General features: G+C 31.5%; 2 protein-coding genes across 3 annotated transcripts in view; both read right to left on the bottom strand.

Moving 5' to 3' along the window:
* LOC127703145 (short-chain collagen C4-like) overlaps positions 1–18,854 on the bottom strand; it is a 46,565-nt gene extending 27,711 nt beyond the window's left edge. Inside the window, exons 1-5 of one of the 2 annotated variants that reach the window (XM_052207643.1) lie at positions 18,834–18,854; positions 18,565–18,757; positions 17,954–18,022; positions 16,175–16,411; positions 15,658–15,911 (exon numbers count right to left, since the gene is read on the bottom strand). In XM_052207643.1, coding sequence (XP_052063603.1) covers positions 15,673–15,911; positions 16,175–16,411; positions 17,954–18,022; positions 18,565–18,742 — 723 coding nt within the window. In that variant the 5' untranslated portion in view covers positions 18,743–18,757; positions 18,834–18,854 and the 3' untranslated portion in view covers positions 15,658–15,672. Of the gene's footprint in view, positions 1–15,657; positions 15,912–16,174; positions 16,412–17,953; positions 18,023–18,564; positions 18,758–18,833 lie in introns of those variants that run through there. The other variant, XM_052207642.1, reaches the window with a different exon arrangement.
* Positions 1–18,863, bottom strand: part of LOC127703146 (uncharacterized) — a 151,460-nt gene extending 132,597 nt beyond the window's left edge. The window contains exon 1 of the mRNA XM_052207644.1: positions 18,843–18,863. The gene's annotated coding sequence lies outside the window, so the exon portion shown is untranslated. The remainder of the gene's footprint in view (positions 1–18,842) is intronic.
* Positions 18,864–21,864: the final 3,001 nt, after the last annotated feature.

Genomic DNA, 21,864 nt, shown 5'->3' with positions numbered 1-21,864 from the left:
AAAGAAGTATGCATTGACTTGTTTTATTTTCTTGAAATATTATTTAATGAGATGAACATTTGAATAGAATGTATGTAAAATGGATGAATTTTTGTACCAAATTATATTTACATATGTGTTTTCCTCCGGTAGTATGGAGATTTCATGACGTGGTGTTTTTCTGCTCTCCGCCTTTTTATTGAATGAATAGTTTACAAGTCTATGCGAGTTATGAGTAGGTCTTAGAATAGAAACAATAGATAATCCAGAGACAACTCTATCTGTTTTATGGAAAAATATCTGGCAAATAAAGGCAACAGTAGTATACCGCTGTTCGAAATTCATAAATCGATTGAGAAAAAAACAAATCAGGGTTACAAACTAAAACTGAGGGAAACACATCAAATATAAGAGGAGAACTACGACACAACAGAAACACAACATTAAAATGTAACACACACAGAAACGAACTGTAATATAACAATGGCCATTTTCCTGACTTGGTACAGGACATTTTAAGAAAAAAATGGTGGGTTGAACCTAGTTTTATGGCTAGCCAAACCTCCCGCTTTTATGGCAATGTTAAATATAACATTAAAATGACAACATTACATGACAGGACTGCAATACAAATAAATGGGAGAACATATAGGACAGAGAAACATACGAATAATAGCTAACAAAAGGTACCAGGTTTAAAATTTAAAACGCAAGACGCGCGTTTCGTCCACACAAGACCAACCAGTGACGCTCAGATAAAAAAGTTCGAAAGCCAAAACAAGTACAAAGATGAAGAGCATTTAGGACCAAATGTTCCAAAAAGTTGTGCCAAATACGGCTAAGGTTATATGTCTGGGATAAGAAAATCCTTAGTATTTAGAATAATTCATACTTTTGCAAACAGTAAATTTATAAAATGACTATATAATAGATATACATGATAACACCGAAGTGGTGACTAACTACAGAATAAAAACAATATAAACCAGCAAATAAAAATTCACAGCCGAGTTAGCCAAAGAGATCAACGTACAAAGTGACGTCACATTTGAATTTCTAAAAAAAAAAACTTTAATTGCTACAAATATTGTTTAAAAAATTGCATTCGAGTAGAACGAAATACATTTCTCGTGTAAACAGAGGTCAGTTGTCGGAGTCAGAATCGAGAGTCGAAAGTCAATTTTACGTATTATACCGATACGGCTGATAACCATGGACACCAGGAAAAGACGAAAGGTATGCAACATTAAAGCAAATGTATGAATCAAAGTATGTGTCCAAATGCTTTGAACTTTGAAAGTTTGCACCTTAAATTAGAGGGGGATGTCGAAATTGTGAAAACAGAGGTCAATGTTCTAATGGACAAAGTAGAAAACCTTGGTTCTCATGCTCAACTCATTGATGACAGTATACAAGACATACACAACACACTCACTCATCCCTGATATTGAGAAAAAAATCAAAGCAGAAGAAAAAGAAAGTTTACAGTTGGAGTACTGGGGCCGAAAATGCAACTTGGTGATACGTGGTGTGGGCGGAGCCCCTTTGGCCGAGATGCCCAAAAGTGACTGATTTACTTGTCAGGGTTTTCTTCGAAAAACCTTAGAAATACCGAAGGAGCGCATCGAAAAAATGCTGTCCCAGACAGTGCATAGGCTATCGGGAAAAGAGGAAGAGTAAGAGAAGAGAAAGATTATTGTGCGCTTCTACAGTCTAATAGATCGAGACGAAGTTCTAGCTGCTGGGAAGAAAATTAACACGTGGAAGTGGGTAAAGTGTCATGCCAGATGTGTCGCCGTCTGTTGCAATTCTACGATTCAATCTTTTAAATGAAAGACGTGCACTGCCTTCATCCGAACAGAAGAAAGTCCATCTAGTTTACCTTAAAGAGTATCTGTTCGTTTGGCTGAAAAAGAAGAGATCATCATAGACTTTTTGGCAGACTTTCATGTATAAATAACTTTACTGAATTAAACAAAATTTTTATCAAACAAAACTCATTAAAACACTCATAGTAACATTTTGTTTATTATTGTTGTTTGATATATCACACTTTATTGTTTGCCTTTTATATCTCAAAAGAGAGGCGAAAGATACCAGAGGGACATTCAAACTCATAAGTCGATAATAAACTGACAATTGTGTGTCCCGGGTTCTCCGCACATGGCTAATTTGCATATTAGGTAGCCCATGTAAGAATGCCCAAATTTCACCGAATGTTTTGACATTAGATAAAATTTAAACTCGGATAACAATTAATCATTTTAAGCTAAAGAACCACAGAATAATTGTCTTTCAGGAGTATTTAGGTAAAAGGTATTCCAAATATGCACCCTTTTTGAACTCGCCTAGATGTCAATAGTTTTTATAAGTTTTGAACGCGGTCACTGGCGGTCTATCTTGAAGCACTCATGTCATGAGATTTATTATTCCTTATTACTGTTCCTTTTTATGGCTTAAGAGCTCCACATGTATGTAACAAGTCACTAAAGAGTGTTTAACGAGAGGGCTTGTACCCGATTTTCAAATGATGAAGCCTTAATCTTTCAATCAGTTTAATTAAGGTCTGGAGCTGGCATGTCAGTAACTGCTAGTAGTCCTTTGTTAATTTATGAATCAATGTCATTTTGCTTAGTTTCTTTTGTTACCTATTCTGATATCGGACTCGGACTTCTTTTAAACTGAGTAATACTGTGCGTATTGCTATGTGTTTCTTTATTCTACATTGGCTAACCCCGCCGCATTTTTGCGCCTGTCCCAAGTGAGGAGCCTCTGGCCTTTGTAAGTCTTGTATGTTTTTTTTAATTTTAGTTTCTTTATATGTTTTGTAGTTTAGTGTGACATCCATTTTCACTGAACCAGTACACAATTTTATTTAGGGGCCAGCTGAGGACCACCTCCGGTGCGGGATTTTCTCGCTGCGTTGAAGACCCATTGGTGGCCTTCGACTGTTATCTGCTCTTTTGTCGGGTTGTTGTCTCTTTGACATATTCCCCATTTCCACTCTCAATTTTATTAGTTACTTTATTATCTTTAAAGTAACATATCAATCATAATCAACAAAAACCAGAACTATCTTCTTTCAACAAAAAAGGGGGACCCTTGTCAACAATGATCAACAGTTAAACATCCTATCCTTTAAATCAAACATTATGAAACCTTGACTGGGAAACAGATTTAGAGATATCTACACCATAGATATGGTTAGAAAACTTTTACCCTGTATAGAGGCAGGAAAATAGAAAAAGATATTGAACTAAATTTTGTTTCAACAAATGACTGGGGAAAAAGAAAACCCACTGTATTTCAGTTAATTAAAATTGTATTACCTTGAAACGGGAGAAATGTGGTGGTTATTGTTTGAACGGTTGGAAAAAAGATTTTTTATGTCACTTTTATTTCTCTCTGCTTATTTGTACTTTAATTTTTTATATTGCCCTAAATATGTTTATTGACTGTATAATTTTAGTATATATATATCTTTCACAACTGTAAATGATATTGAATATGGGTAGTTTGAAAATTGGATGCATAAATTGTAGAAGCCTGTCTTCTGATAAATTAAAAAGAAGAGATCTATTTAGCAAATGCAGAGAAAATTATGATATGGCTTTCTTGGTAGATACTCATTGTAAAAAAGAATTTGAAAAGTATTGGCAAGCAGAATGGGGTCTCATACCATAAGCAGTAGGGGTGTGGCTATCTTGTTTAGAATCACCTTTTCTTTTGAAATTTTTGGGCAAAAAATGGATCAAGTTGGGAATTATGCATTTCTAGATATAAAAATTTTCAATAAGAGAAGTATTTCCGGTAAATAGTCTAATTTGGTAGGTCACATTCGTGGTGAAAAGGGAAGTGGATTGTAATTACGACATTAGGAACATATCATCTGTGAAACGGTTATTCAATAACAGTCAACCAACTCGTGATGGCGTCCGTAAAATTTACGAAGGGATGATTTCAACTAAACCATTTGGAACTCTTGGTTTAATAGCTTCCTTGTGAGTAGCAACTCTCTATCAAGGGAATCATGATATGAAATACAAGCACGGGAATATCGTATCAATTGGGAGGTATATACTCCGTATGCAGAATCTAGAATAAAAGGGGCAATAATGAGAACAAAAACAATATTGCAAATTGAAGAAGAGAGAAGTACAAAATATTTTTGCAATCTAGAAAAAAGAAATTATACAGAAAAAGTAATACATAAATTAACTTTAGATAGTGGGGAAACTATCACTGATCAAGCAACCATTCGTACAAAAGTTATAATACGAGAATCTTTATACGTCTAAGAAAATATTTGTAAATAATATACACAGGACTAATGTTTTTCTTTGGAAAACCTTTTATCAAAATTCTATCTGATAAACATAATATTGATTTAGAGGGCGAATTAAAAAGCTCAGAAATTATTAATGCATTGAAAAATATGAAAAATGAAAAATCTCCTTGTTTGGATGGTTTTACCACTGAGCTTTATAAAAAAAGTTTGGCAGGACATTAAATCTTTCCTGATGCGTTCTTTCAAAGAAGCATTTCAAGAAGGTACATTATCAATTTCACAAACACAAGGAGTTATCACCTGTCTACCTAAAGATGGCAAACTCAAACATTTTCTATAAAATTATATATTTCACTCTTTAATGTAGACTATGAAATAATATAAACATATATTGCAAATAGAATTAAAAAAAGTCCTTGATAACCTGAAGAGTGAAACTTAAACTGGTTTTATGAAAGACACATATATTGGTTAGTGTACATGCCTTTTATATGACCTACTACAAAAAGTAGATGAGGAAGATATTCCTAGCTTGCTTTTCTTGTTAGATTTTGAAAAAAGCTTTCGATTCTCAAGAGTGGAACTTTATATGCGATACTTTGAAATTTCAACGTTTTTGTGACACAATAGTGAAATGGTTCGCAACCCTATACTATAACTCAAAAAGTTGTATTCAAGATAATGGCTATCTATCTGATTATTTTGTAATAGAGAGGGGGTACGGCAAGGGGATACGTTGTCTCCCTACCTATTTATTTTATTTTGGAACTGCTTAGTGCATCAATAACATATGACAACAACACTAATGGTATAAAAATTAAAAATTCCGATTTTTTGCACAGCCAGTATGCAGATTATAGTGAGGAATCTCTAAATAGTGCTTTGAAAAAAGATAGACTTGTTTAATTCCTGGTCTGGGCTGAAGACTAACTTTGAAAAACCGAAGTTACAGGGATTGGGGTATATATCTTGCCCTACCAATTCTAATTCAATGTTTTACTGTTTTACCAGATCCAACCCCAGATATATTAAGAGAGATACAATCTATACTTTTGTGTGGGATGGTAAAGGGGAAAAAATTAAACGAAATATACTTATCTCAAATTATGAGGATGGCAGTATAAAAATGCCACATATAGAATTCTTTATTAAATCACATAAGCTGTCCTGGTAATAAAAGTTTTAGACTTCAAATTATTCTTCATGGAAGGTGTTATTGGCTGATCAACTTGAAATGAATGGTAGAAAATATTTGGGAATTATCAAAATCAGCACTCAACAAAATTAAAAACGAATTTAACCCCTTTTGGCAAAATGTAATTTCATCATGGGCCTCACTGTGTGAACCTCTATCCACAGCCCCAAGTGACATCTTGTCTCAACCATTGTTTTTAAATGATAATATTATAATTGGTGGGATAACAGCTTTTTATAATAGTTGAATAAAGAAAATATCATTTTTTCATAAATGTACTTATAAAGAAAAATGGAGAATTTTACAATTTTAAGGAATTTATTAGACATTACAATATAAAAACAACGTTCCTAGAGTTCTACGGACTAAATTATGCACTTCCAAAGGAATGGAAAAATGTTATTCATTCACAAGTCATTTTCAAACTAAATACAGTCTGTCACAAAATTGTAACCGCCATAAAAACAGTAGATAAAGTATCAAAACATTTCCATAATTTTTTTTCTAGTTAAAATAAAGGAAACCCCCATCTCGCATACAAGAGAAATGGAAAACAAAACTGAGAATCGATGTCGTGGTTGAAGAAAGGAGTTTCTTTTTTATTCTTTCTTTACTTATTGTAGTCAAGTGGTTTTCCAGGGTTCTTAGAAAACACAAATAACACTTTTCAGGTTTAGGATTCATTTTATTATAATACGAAAAAAGTTGATAACAAAAAAAAACCTGCAATGACATACAAAATTATAAGCAACAGTTCAAGAATGATAGCATGAGTACAATGAGAACTCAATGAATTTCAAATTAAAATAAATTATACGATTTCTGAACCTTTTCTCTATTTCATTATTCTAACAAAATATGTTAATGTAATCTAATTGAATTATATCGCTTATTGATTTTACAAACTATTCAATTATGTAATAATGTCTTGAAAACATAATTACATGCAAAACTAGATTATATACGCAACAAACTAAATAACTAATGTTAGGCAAAAGCAAAGCAATTAAAAATAAGCATAAGCAAACAAAATGATAAGCATTGATAGAAAAACATATAAAACCAAACTCAATGCTTACCTCACACTTAGATGCGAAGGTAAAAACAATATTATCCCTTCATGGGATGGAATCAAACATGACTCATCAAAACATGGTAACACCTGAATATGAAATAAAGATTATAACTAGTGTGCCCTAAAATGCACAATTACACAAAAACAGATTGTACATGGAATCCTACTTTTAATTAATATTTACTAGTTTAATGATAAAAATACTATTCAGATAGTTTATATTATTTTTAATGGTTTGCAAAGATATACTCATATAAGTTTTAATATTTTTATAGTTTTTAACCATTTAATCAATTTAGCTGTATTATCCGTCAGTTCATCAATCACTCATCTCAAATACACTAGAACTATTAAATAATGATAATTAAATATATGTTAGTAATCATAACTACCTCAATGAAGAATATGGTGACAAAGTAAAACAGTAGCTGAGTATAAAGCCTCAGATGGACATCAGCATATAAATTATTGTGTATAACTCAAAATGTCTGCCTTCATGCTGAATACAAATCAAAGGAATACGTTCAAAGAACAAAGAGATTTCCCTCCACAGATATATGTGTGATTTAAATGACCACTGAAAATGGACAAAGTGACTTTAACTGACCATCAATACAATGAATAGACATTTAAAGGGTTCACAAACCATAACTCAGGTCATTACCTTAATTACCATATAAAGATAAACAAAACAGCATGCTTCATTCTTTTATTATTGATATAAGATTCTATTTTGTAAATAAGTAAACAGATCCAATAAAAATGTTCCAATGAATATTTTATCAAAACAGTAATTTCATTCAGATCAAAGTACAATGCTGAAAGTTAAAAATATATACATACAAACCATTGAAATTACACCCTTCCACATTATAACAGAAGATCCCACATTAAGGGCTTTTCAATATAGATAACTCCATAGAATTCTAGGCACAACTACTTTACTTATGAAATATAAATATAGTTAATCAGAATTGTGCATTTTTTTACAGAAACAAAAGAACCATATATACATCTCTTTTTTCAATGCAGATATGTTCGAACGTTCTGGATAAACTTTTTTCAAAAGTTGGAAGAGGTATGTAAAATAAGTTTTCACTTTACTTTATCTAGTATAATCCTTGGTTTTAAATATCATGTATTTTAAAAGATATCATTAATACATGTATTTTGATATTGAAGAGATATGTTTACTTATGTCGAGTTAAATTTAAAATTTCATCTGTTATTGAAGCAATTGAATGGCTGAGATATTATTATAGGATTGACATGGTCTCTATGAGTTTGTGCTCGACCAATAAAGCAATAAAAATGAAAGGAAAATGGCCAAATATTGAGACTGTTATATAAGGGAGATAGGGGTTTACCATATATTTATGAGTTATTGCAAAAGTTATTTTGCGTACATCTTTACTTTTTGATGAGACTTGAGTATGATATGAAAATAAAAATATATATTACAAAAAAATATATATACATATATATTATCAAGTCTAAATTGAAAACAACGTTCAAACCTATGATTGCGTTGGATAAAAACCGTAATGTTTATATGTGTGCATGCAAAACAAATTATTTGGAAGAGGGGTCTAAATATAGCACAAACAACATTTTTGAAATGACCAAAAAAAAAGTGAATAAGTATATTTTAGCAAAACGCATTTGACTAGCAGGTCGAACAACGGATGTTCTTAAACCCTGCTGACTGCCATGGCGATTGCCAAATAAACGGATCACAAGATGTACCAAAATGGATCTTAATTATAAATTTAATACCAAAGAGAAAACAATAAACTTTCGGAAAAGATGGTATACCGCAAACAAGAGGTGTAAAAATATATAATCATATATCCATTACCAATCCATAGAATTTTCTGAAAAATTTATCTGTTTTTAAAGAATAAATATCCATTTAATAAGTTATTGTATGCTTCTTTTTATAATTTTATTGGGGTGTTGACTGAAGCACATTTTGTATGACGCGAGAGTGCTTCGTTCAAAATTATTGTCCACAATCAACGCATTTCCAACCCTATAGAATTATAAAAAGAAGTATTCAATTCTTAAACTACATTTTAAAGCCACAACAATTAAATTAAGAGTTATATCAAGATTTTTCGTTTGCTTTTATAACAATGTGCACTTGAGTATGAAGGTGTGAAAATTTTGGGAGACTAAAAAGAGAGAAAATTTACTTTTTCCAATGTATTATGTTGAGATGTTTTCTGATTATATATAAGAATAGACATTATGTGTGAAGCTGCTACAGTATAATCGAATTTTAAGTGATCAAATAGTGACTTTTGCAAAGATTTTCGAAAGTGATTTTGAATTGGAGTTCACAACACACAAAATGGCTGACCAGGTAACGAAACACAAACAACAACAACAACAACAACAATCAAACTTAGACAGTTATTTTAAAAATACACCAAAACATAGTAATGAAAGGTTACAACCATTTAGTAGTCCCGATAACTTATCTCCATCTATGCAACATGTTGAAAAGGTAGCAAGAACAGCCAACCTTGATTCATCTCTCAGTGGCTCTATCGTTTCTGAACATGACAGTTCTGAACAGTTCATATCATCCATTGAAAATGAAACTGTATTTAAGTTATCTGATGTTGTTTGTGCTACGCTAAAAATCAAGAGTTTTTGGACTCCATCATTCCTCTCATCACTGAAAAAGTAATTGAAATGGTCAAACCTAAAATTGCACTAATCGTTGACAAATGTATTCAGCCTCACTTACTTACCATTACACATAATAAAGAAGCACTTATTTTGAAAGATATTGAACTTAACAATCAAACAGAGCAAATAAATTCTTTAAAAAGCAAATTAGACAAGATCGAAGCCAGAGTCGAGGAACAGGAACAGTATTCTCGAAGAACTAGTTTATGATTCCATAATGTTCCTGCACCAACTGACGTCAAAGGCGATATTATCAAGCCTATAGACACAGATTCCCTTATCCTTGGTATTTGCCATAAGCATTTGAAATTGAAATTAGACACGAGAGATATTGGCAGATCCCATCCCATATGTGAGATTAAAGACGGAAAAATGTCAATCATTGTACGTTTCCTGTCGTATTGTCAGAGACAGTTAGTTTTCAACAATAAACGTAAATTGAAAGGAAACAAACAAAACTGTCATTTCTGAAAACCTTAAAAAACACAGATAGAATCTTTTGCACAGATTAAACACATTGCATGAGAAAGGTAAAATAAATTCGTTTTGTACACATGACGGGTCCATATTATTTAAAAAATCTGAGAATTCTCGTCCGAAAGTGGTAATTTCAAGGCAGGACATATATTAGATTTGTGGGGAAGTCCTTGAAGGTGATGACCAGAAAGAGGATTATACATTCCGTTTCCATCATAGTCTTATGTCTCTTGACTTGCTTCGGTTTAAATAACACAATTCTTAAATTGTTTTATCAATTTAATTATACATACATGTATAAATATACTTCTTTTCTATTTATTGCTGTAAATATTTCTTTTCTCAATACACATGTTAAGCAGCACGTGCCTGTGTTTGTTTATTTATATTTCATTTATTTGCTATTTAAAACATGTGACATGAAATTTTAACAACTCTTTACACTTGAGTGATTATTATAAACAAACACGTTTTTATAGCTTACATGAATTGATTAAATGAAAAGATAGATTACTCTTTTTACCTATTTATAACATTTCACAAAAGAGCTTCTGTTTTTAAAGTCTAATAAATGTCTACCCTGTCCTAAAACTTCACATTTTGTTTTCTGATTTATTTGATTTATTTATTTCCCCCCCCCCCCCTAAAATGACATCGAAACTAAATTCATCGTAACCAAATTAATCTCTCAGATTTCACTACAACTGCATCGAACATTCTTATGGTGTTCCAATTTTGCCTTTTGTACATAAACTTTTGTTTTCCCTTATTTTTTATTTGCCTGAATTTCATGAATGATCATTCGAATTATATGTGTTTATATCTTGCATCACGTTTTACAAAGCAGTCCTATTTTCTGATTGTCATTTACATGTATTGTCTTGTATTTGACAATGGGTAATGACATCGTAGCATATAGCATGACAATAGGACTGTTTTATCACAAGATAAATCTGGGTTATTTGAGAAAAACATTTGTATCGTTCTCAGTGTATGAATTACTTGCCGTTTTATTTAGGAATGTTTCAAGACTCAAACTATGTATTTTTAATTTAAACAGATCTTGTGCTAATATGATTTCATTTTACATACTGCTATTATGTTTATTGCTTATATGTGGTGACATCGAACCGAACGCGTGTCCTGAGCGCACATCAGAAATATCTGAGAAAACATTGTCAATTTTCCATGGTAATATAAGAAGCCTTATAAATAAACTGAATTATATTGTCGATATTATTGAAGATTACGATTTCGTATTCTTGACAGAAACACATTTAGACTCAAAATATTATATATCCGGTTTTGAAATACCAGTTCGAAAAGATAGAAATTCTCATGGTGGTGGCATTATTTTGTATTATAAAAGTTATGTTCGCATAATTCGTCGACATGGTTTAGAGAATTGACAACTTGAGAATATGTGGTTTGAGGTAAAAACAAAATTGCGATCGATGTTGATAAACATTTTTTATAGGTCGGAACGGCAATCTTCAATTTATGTCTGGCAGTATTTTGATCAAATGTTGAAAAATGCCTTGGATGAAAATATTTGCATAATTTGCTTAGGTGATCTGAATAAAAACTGTATGTCAGATCTAACTCATTTCTTAATATAGCATCCGAGTGTATACCTACAAGGGAAGTAACTAAAGGATGTGACGACAAAGTTTGGTATGATTCGAATTTGCGGCGTGAAACGAGAAAACGCGACAGGCTTCCTAAATGTTTTATTCGTTCGAATAGTACATCCGCAGAAAAGAAATATAAACAACAAAGAAACAAAGTAAATAACTTGAAAAAGCAAGTTAAAAAACAATTTTGTACCAGTATTAATGAAAATTTAGATGAACTAAAAGTTACAAACTGTAAACAGTACTGGAAAACTGTTAACATGTTAATTACAAGCGATACATGATTAACCTTCCATGACGGACCCTGATCATAACTTTAAACTTGCGTACGAGGGAACCGAAAAGTCCGACATTTAAATAAATATTTTTGTTCAATATTTAATTAAGATGGAGCTATTAAAGATTTGCCGGAATTTGGAGACCGATGTCTTGAGTTTCTTTCACAAATTGTAGTTAGTGAACAAGATGTATTTGATGTTCTTTCAATGCTCGATGTTAATAAAGCTGTTGGACTAGATATCGTTAGCAACAGAAAGTTACTTGCTGTCAAAAATGTCAGAAATTTCCAAACCATTATGTCTACTTTTTAACAAATCTTTAAATGATAGAATATTTCCAGACCAATGGAACATTGCACATGTTATACCCTTATTCAAAAGTGGTGACAAGTCATTACCTTCTAACTACAGGCCCGTCTCCTTATTGTCATGTGTGAGTAAAGTGTTAGAAAAAATTGTTTTCAAACATATTTTTAACCATTTACATAAAATAAACTATTATACAAGTATCAATCCGGATTTATTCCAGGATACTCAACTTCGCATCAGTTGATAGAATTGTATAACAAAATTTGGAGTGCATTAAATGAAAAGCTTTTAACAAGCATCACATTTGCTGATATAAGCAAAGCATTTGAAACTGTCTGGATTAAGGCTTTATTACACAAACTTGAAAAATATGGTATAAAAGGAGACTTGCTATGTTGGGTGAAAAGTTACTTGTCTAGACGATCTCAGAGAGTTGTCATAAAAGATTCCTTGTCAAATATTGGAAAACTAAACGCTGATGTGCCTCAGGGGTCGGTATTAGGATCCTTGTTGTTTTTAATATACATTAATGATATAGCTGATAGTATATCTGGATTCGGAAGGCTTTTTGCCGATGATACTTCAATAGGTCATACTGCACCAGATGAATTCACTTTAAAAATATCAATCAGTAGAGATCTTGATTATTTAAGTAAGTGGTCAGAAAAATGGCTAGTGAAGTTTAATCCTAATAAAACTGAAATTATGATATTCAGTTTGAAAAATATATACAGTGATATTACTTTTGATTTTGGTGGTGCTACATTAAAACCAGTTAGTGCGCACAAACATCTAGGTGTCATATTTAGTAATGATTGTAAATGGAATATGCATGTTGATAAACTGATTGAGAAAACCACGAAGCAGCTAAATGTTTTACGCAAACTAAAATTTCTATTAAAAAGGGAATATTTGGAAAACATTTATATGATTTGTATTCGTACGATACTTGAGTATTCATCAGAAGTTTGGGATAAATGTGGGAAAATAAATTCTGATCGGATAGAAAATATTCAAATCGAGGCTGCTCGCATAGTTACTGGATTACCAAGTTATGCTAGCCGCAACGCTATTTATATCTTCATGCTAAAATAATAATTGGTTAAAGTCAGATATATGTAGTGTTCATTCATGTGTATATTTATGTATGTATTGGAGAACACGTTACTAAGTTGAAAAAACTTGTGTCTAATCCATTTGTCTTTTTTGAACAATAAAATATGTTTAAACTAACATCTCGAATTTTAAGAAATATTTTCTGACTGGTTTTGAATGAATAAAAATTTAAGGATAATTTTGCAAACGTGCACTTTTTGAAGAATTTTCATTCAATTATTTTGTATTTCAATTAGAATCCGAGAGCTGAAATACATTGTACGCAAACTCTTGCAAAATAGATCACCCATTTCTGTCTCTGGATCTTCAAAGTTAATAATTAATGGACGACAGATATTAAGATTTGAGAAAGGCTGAAATTGGTCCCTGTATAAGGTTACGAGAGCAATACATCCTACGTTTTAAAAATCTACAATATCACTTAAAATTTTTAAGCGGAGGATACTTTTTTATTTCAAAACATACTCACAAATAAGGTATCACCATCCCAGTAGTTAGCACTTCTATGTTAACATGAATTATCATTGTTAAGGTTTTAATTAAAAAGTTAACTGTTTACAACAATTTGAATTTGTCATTATACTACGGATCTTTTACCAGAGGAAGAAATAATCTTAGCTGAATTAGGCAAAACTTTTTGGATTTAAGGGTCCCCAATGCTCTCCAACTTCGTACTTTATTTAGTCTGTTTAACTTTTTGTATTGAAGCGTCACTGATGAGTCTTTGTAGACGAAACACGCGTCTGGCGTGAACAATTTTAAGCCTGGTATCTATAATGAAATTATTTACAACTTGGTCGATGGCACTGCTGGTGGAGGTTTCCTCCCCGAGGGTATCAACAATCCAGTATTCAGCACTTCAGCGTTGACATGAATTATCATTGATATGGTCATAATTATAAATTAACTTTTTACAAAACTTTAAATTTGTCGAAATACCAAGGATTTTCTATCCCAGGAATAGATTACCTAGTAATCTGTGTATGGGAAAACTTTTCGGAATTAAGGGTCCTCAATGCTCTTCAACTTCGAAATTTATTTGGCCTTTTTTTACTTTTTTGATTAGAGCGTCACTGTTAAGTCTTTTGTAGAGGAAACGCCCGTCTGGCCTGCAAAATTTTAAATTTGGTATATATAATAAGTTTATAATTCCATATGACAAACAAGTGAAAATCTGGCACTGCGAAATATGCTCCCCAAACTGCAAATTTATTGAGAGAAACATTATTTTCACGGTTTCAAAATACTAGTATACTTTGAGAGACAAATAAACATGTACCTGCATGAATATTGTTACTATTCATAGTGTGATAACATCCCAAAATCAACTTTTATTTTATTTCAGTAACATTGACCTTGATTTTTGAAATGTGTTGACCCCAAAATCAATAGTCTGCTATCCATTCTATATAGCTTCTATCTATATTAGTTTAATTCCATTCATGCAAGAGAAAAGCAAACTTTCATCAGGAATTCTTATTCCAAATTTTTCTATATTGGGTAAAAACGACCTTCATCTTTGACCTGTTGATAAAAAAATAATAATAAATATATTTCTTTCCATTTCCCATATTTTCCATCTGTATTAGTTTCATACCAATCAAACTCCAAGTGAAACTCAAGTAACCATTCGAAAACAGTTTTTAATAACTTGTGACCTATTGACCTCAAAAGCAATAGGCTTCTTTTTCGTTCCTATATCTTCTATCAGTATAAGTTTCATTTAAATCAAGCAAATGATACTCAAGCCACAAAACTGTGTTTCTGACAATCGGACGGAAGGGGCAAACGGACGACAAAGTGTTTATTATATGCTACCGAATTTTTATAAGGGAGCATAATGACCTTTTTATTTTCTAAGAAGATTTCATACAAAGAAGAAAAGAATCTATTAGTTCACTGTCAGATAAAAAGATTGTGATCTAGTTCAATAACTAGAACTGGGTCAACACCACTTCTGCTCGAATGTTAGTCTCCTATGGCTTCATCAGCTTTGGTACTGAAATGATTTATAACATTCTGTTTCCTCTTAAACTATCCGTTGATAAATAAAGTAATTACTGAAAAACTAAGTTTCAAATTGCCTCACACATTTTTGACCTTATCCGAATTTAGCCATCTTTTTATGTACCTTTTGGTCGTAAAGCTCATAAAGCTTCTTAGTATTTATACGTCCCTGGCTTTAAAATACCTGGGTTTGAGCGTACCTGATGAAGGTAAATCAATAAAGCGTTTCGGAAGCATGAAATGTATAAAGTGTTATTTTCAGGATTAAGTCATCAGTATGAATTCTTGTGAATAGACAACGTAAAACAAAACAAATGTAAGATATTGAATCCATTATTGTAAAATGGGGATATTTATTTCTACATCATGACATACCCAAGGGAAAAATCTAAACAGTAATAAAAACAATTTGATATGCCTGTCCGGGTACCTAATAAAAAACGAGAATAAGAAAAAATCATTACTTATCCTCAATATCAACAAACAGCCAAACACAAACTTATATCATGAGACATATAAACCTGTTATTTACGTTTGACGTTAAATATAAGTACAGTAGAATACCATGTAAAGTAAACATAGGAAATAAGCGAACAAACAAAAACATTATATTATTTTTATTTTGTACAAACGGTACAAAGCACTTCAGTACCATCTTTGTATGGGGGACATCTCAAACTACCACATTTCGCTCTAATAGGATAAAACAAAGCACCAATGTCGTTGGATGATCGATCGTCCAATGGTTTTGCGTCTCCGTCCATACAGATAAAGTCTTTATTGTTATGATTATTATGCTCACTCATCAAAAAACCACTGTACTCGGATTGCCATCCCTTGTAACAGGTCTTCTTTCCTAAATTAAAAAATAAATTAAAATATAAATATATCCAATTTCTATATTAGAACACATTTATACTTTAGACTTCGAATTAATGATTACAATAATACAGAACAAAGCATTATTTAAACCCGTTGCATTCAAGATTATTACATAATGAACCCTATAATCAACAATATCATGTGACGATCTAGGTTAATAATGTATCAATTATTTAAGAACATATTTATTATACTTTTTTAAATAATGGTACAAACAAATGTTAATAATGCAACTACCTGGTATCATTAAAACAGAAACTTTCCCTTTCCGCCTGCATACAGCACACGGGACCTCTTTTTCGGCCAAACTAGCAGGTAAACCAGATGGTTTAATGTTTGAACGTAATTCATACTCGGCACCATATAATCCATCATTAGCATAGGAGTATGCTTTACCATTTTCTGGATCACTTGGTAAACAGAGGTAGTTGGAGCCTCCTCCTTTGTTAGAGTGTTTGTTACCTCCAGCCTGACCTGCATAAGTTCAATGTACTCTTATTATAAATTTAATTATTCAGATTATCTATTTGTAGGTAACAATGACAAATATAACGCAAACCAATGTATTAAAATTTTAGGTAATGACATACCAGGAGTCGAGACAATACAATCGAATTTGAATCTGTATTGCAGATTGTACCAAATATTAAAAACTATGATGTGTTCATTGCACCGTGAGAAAAAGAAAATGATTAATTAAATAATGTTTTTAAATATCAACCATTTAACATTACAGTTTGAACGCCTAAATAATAAGATAAATAACATACATAGTCAAATTATATAAAAGATTAAGTACCAACATAGTCAAATTATATTTAATGTTTGAGCATTGATATAGTTAGATTATAGTAATTTTTCTATGCATTAAAAGCAACAAAAAGAGGCGGAGGATACAAAATGGACAATCAAAATTTGTAAGTTAATGAAAATCCGACAAAACCATAGGAACAAATACAAATCTACAAACAGACAACAGTGTATTAAACATTACCTAGAAACTAGATACTGAGCAACAAGAACCTCGCAAAAAATTTGAGTGATGTTATGTGCCCCGGAAGGATAAGCAAATCCTGCTACATATGTGGCTTCCGTTATGTTGCTCATGGTAAGTTCTTATTCGGTTATAAGTCTAATTCGGTGATGTAACAATAGAGTAACTAAAAGATGAAGGGATTGTGAACATATCCGTGGTTCGTTATCGTTAATATAATATATCAAATTAACGAATTCGTTAAAGGAATCCAAACTTTATCTTTATTAGAATTTTTAGTCAAGACCATAAAATCTGAGACATAAAATTATGAACGTGTATATAAATATTCTACTTTCCATGTGTCTCAGAATATGGCAGTTGTATTTATATATAATATGTGTGTTTGTGTCGTTTGCATAAAACACTCAAATATTAATTGATTCAAAGTATTAATTTCGCATTCACCTCAAAATGAAACCGTGTTGTTTGATTTTAATACATTAACCGTTAAGTTTGGCCTAACAAACCGTTTATGTAATTTCTAGCCAAATTGCATGTCATTAGAGTAGTGTTTTGTAGGCTTATTACTTAAGCATTAGAGTTGCAAAAGTTTTATTTTTAAACGTATCTCTTTCTATAACTTCTAGCTTATCCGGATCCTCGTCATGAAATATCATTAGATTCAACTAAAACCAGAAACAAACTGTCATAAAACTTTTTTCTTTCAAAGAATACCAGGCCTACTCTAGGTGAATTAGATTATTTGTGTTATGAATTATATGAAAGTTGATGTATTTGTGAATGAGACAGCAACCTAATATGATAAAAAATGACAAGATTATTAATATATCTAAAATCTATATGAATATATATATATATAGGTAAAGACGTCAATTCACAGGCATAGAATTATATACTTATAAGAGACACAAAAAAAACAATAGTAAGCGAGTTAAAATGTCTTTTAGTGTCCAGCACTTTCATCCATCTGTAGAAACTCTAAGACTCTAATTTGCTTAAATGATAATAATACTAAATACCTGCATACACAATATCTGAATTTCCAGGACATATTTTCTTTCCCCATCTGACATATGTCACACCAATATCTTAAATATACACATCAAAGAGTTAATTTATAGTATGAAACCGGAATAAAGTTGAATTACAAGACAGGAGTATCCATTATGCTGCTGAAAATACCAGACGCCTTACCTTTAACGTGTTTGTAATGGGTTAGCGTTAACAATTATGACTTAACGCATATACATTTTAGTGTGGATTTAAATAACAACTAAAATATTCATTGTCATTGATAAAATAAAAGTTTTTTTGCATAAAATTCAATAGAAATAATAGTTTAAACATATTTTATTGTTCAAAATGACAAATGGATCAGACACAAGTTTTACAACTAAGTAACGTCTTCTCCAAGCATAGCAGGAGACGCTTACCTTGTAGACGCATCCGGTCTCTTTCCCTTTGGAGCATGCGAAGTTTTTGTTTCTTATCTTAATTTGTTTCTTCTTAATTCATGATGAGATTTGAACATTGGTTAACTACTATCGCATTAAATTACAAATAGATTGTCAATTCATGCGATCACAAAGGCAAATTGGATGCTGTATTTGTACTGAGAAGAAAGACATACCTTGTTGTGAAGGTGTTACAGGACAGTCCGCTTTCCGGGAAGTATGCAAGTAATGCTTCATCATATCAATAAGAGACTGATCTGATGGTGTCAGGCTGTATTTTGTACAATCATGTCCATAAACACTGACTACAAATGCAACAATGACGATGGCAATTTGAAAGCTGAATGAGGGCATTCTGAAAATCGAGTACTAATAATTATTTGATAGAATACAATATAACAAATCAAAATAACAACACTATGAACAAAATAACATAAGTACATACTATTTTTACCTTTATGACTTCCAGGAATTCGTATATGTGTTAATGCAATTACGTCTTTATAGCTTTTATCATGGATTGATCAATTTTTTTTTAATTTGGAAATATCGTGTAGAAATACATACGATAGCGTAACAATATATTTTGACATTTCAAATGAAATTGAATTTCATTATTTTTTATTGAATTAAAAGAAACTCTGTATAATTTTTTTTTAAATATTAAACAAACAACTTTGTAATGTATGTTATTGCTTCGTGTACAGTGTTTTTCATCTTTTGCCTGGTATTTTCATCGTAGAACCTACACATTCTAGTATTTGTGAAATGGCATTGCATATTAGTGATACAGAATATATACATTGTAACTATACAATGTATTGCTTATTGGAAAATCCTGTACTGTAACCTATAGCTGCATCCTTGTCGTGTGGTCTCTGATGGATAGTCGTCTCATCATTGCTTATCATACCACATCTCCAAATTTTGATAAAGATAATAAATTTAAGCAAAGAATCCTGAACTATACAACCCGCTCATCAACATTAAATCCAGCTCAAAAGGAAAATTAAAATAGAATTTAAATATTTATATTTATCTGTTACGATGAACCTTACGTATCTATTCTCTTATTTTTGAGGATTGTTTGACAATTGCATGCAGTTTTAGAACGAAAGAAAAACGTTCGTTAAATACTCAAACGGATGCCGATTTTCACAAATATGAAATTGAATATATCGAAAGGTAGTCAGATAGTTATTTCATTTGTAGTCCGACAATTTCAGGCATTTTTCTGTAAGGGCTAGAACTACAACACAGTGTTCTATTACCATTTAATGTTGGCCTCGTTGCTTTGTTACAACCAAAAATATCCTTAAGTTATCTATCTATTCTAATACTAGACATACACAAAACTATTTCGACATCAATGAATGCATAAATCGATCAACTTTGAAGCCATTTACTCAAAAAACAAGGATGGTGACATATGAGTTTCTATACGTGCATGGATTCAGTATACAAAAGTTGACCCCCATTTTTTATTACATATTCCGATGTAACTCGATTGAAAGGATAAGTGTGCCAAAAAGTTTAGAAATCGGGAGGTATGCCATTCGGCATCGTGTTACCTTAAAACAAAGTCGGCTTCAATAGAATAAATTTATGTAATGCTATGGGTATTTTCTTTCAGCAAAATGCAAATGATATTACGATCAAAATCTATTAATTTAATGAATTTAATATAATTCAAACTTCATGGTTTTAGTATAAAAAAATAAGCAGACAATTTAATATAACGGGGGAAACACCTTACTGGTAAATGTCTATTTTTACAGTATCGCTAATTATTACAACTGTAAAATAACTGTCAACTTGTCAGTCCCTTTGTTGCTTATTGCAACATATTGTATTCAGAAATACTGAGAACCAATTAATATTGTATTCCGAAAAAATTAAATAATATACCGAGAAACAAATAACACAGAAAATTACATTAAAGTGAAAAATAACTAATAATTATACTAATAGTAGATGGACAAAACTAGGGAAATATCACAGGAAAAAACAAAATGAAACCCTAAATCAAGAGAAGCAATAGGAAAAGAGAAACGCCCTGAAATACAAGATTAATAATTATATTGTCCTTCGTCGTAAGACAAGATCATATCTGTACTGAAAGGTCATTATTTTTTATGCTATTTATGTTTAAAACTCTTGATGATTGACAGCTAGGCCAAAAACGAGGCTTACAAATTTCTAAAATGTCGGACATTTATATGGTTAAACGGGATGGTGGAAATAGGATTTTGTTACTCACTCAACTTAGTATATACATAGATGATGACAATATACAATGCTTATTAAACACTTCATAATATTGATTTGTCGAAGCCACAATCCTGTCCATCTTTCTGCGTATATGATTTACATCTGAATGTTATTATGAACTGCTTATATACTTCCAAGAGCCCCTGTACAAAGAAGTTTGCATTGCTTAACATATAGTCTTCTGGGTAGTATTTTGCGAGCTATTGTTTTTTTCTTACGACACTTTTCTTCCGGCCCATGGTACACTCGTACTCTATTTTTCTTCGACGTATGGTTTTTTTTTGTTCCCTTGTTATCATCTTGTTTTTGTTTTGTTATAAATTGGAATTTTGTGGTGTTGTTAAAGAGCTTCAAAGCTATTTATGTTGACTAAACTTCAAAGAAGTGTTGGCAATCAATACTTTTTGTGTGTGGCTGAGTTGCTGTCTCTTTGACATATTTCCAATATCTCTTTGTATTTACATTAACAAATTAGATATATTATATAAAGATATCAATTGATTGTTTTATTTCTACTAAATGTCCAGTGGCAAATATTTCATATTTAGGACGAAAACAAATTCAACAATTAGCGATTACGTAGGTTCTGTCAAGTGGGTCGTTTTGGGTTAAAGCCACTGAAATTTGCTTCTTCAAAACATGGTATTTTACATCTGGGTGAAATGTTTACTTTCAGCATAGGTTACCTAGACACTTCAAAGAGTTGCAATGATAATATTACGTGCAAATATCGCAGTACACTCAAACCACGAGGTATCGGATTCAATGTCCTAGTTCCGAGCTCACTCATCCAAATAGACACTCCCTCCGATCGGGTCTAGCTGCCAATCGAGAGATCTGCACGTGAATAGAATTCAATACCCAGTCAAAGATTGAGTTTAAAAATAATGCTATATTGAAACTATAATAGTTGAGACAATCCCTGAATCATTTGGGTACCTCAAAAAAAAATTATGAAGGACAATCTTTTAGTAACAGTTTTATTTAGAATTATGAAATGTATTGGAGGATAAACACAAAAATAAACATAGGTGTACAGCAGAAACCACTAGCATGGCTGACACGTTGTAGATATAATTTAGATTTCGCCACAAAACGCCAAAAAAACATTTAACCTTTGTACAGCATGCCCAGTTGAACTTCAGAATATCAGTACGCTTCTAAAAAATCAGACTGTTTGTTATCTATTTTTCATTGTTTAACAT

Source organism: Mytilus californianus, unplaced genomic scaffold, assembly GCF_021869535.1.
Source record: "Mytilus californianus isolate M0D057914Y unplaced genomic scaffold, xbMytCali1.0.p SCAF_5, whole genome shotgun sequence".
Taxonomy (NCBI): domain Eukaryota; kingdom Metazoa; phylum Mollusca; class Bivalvia; order Mytilida; family Mytilidae; genus Mytilus; species Mytilus californianus.
Note: the sequence above shows the minus strand (reverse complement) of the source record. Positions and strands in the feature narration are given on the sequence as shown.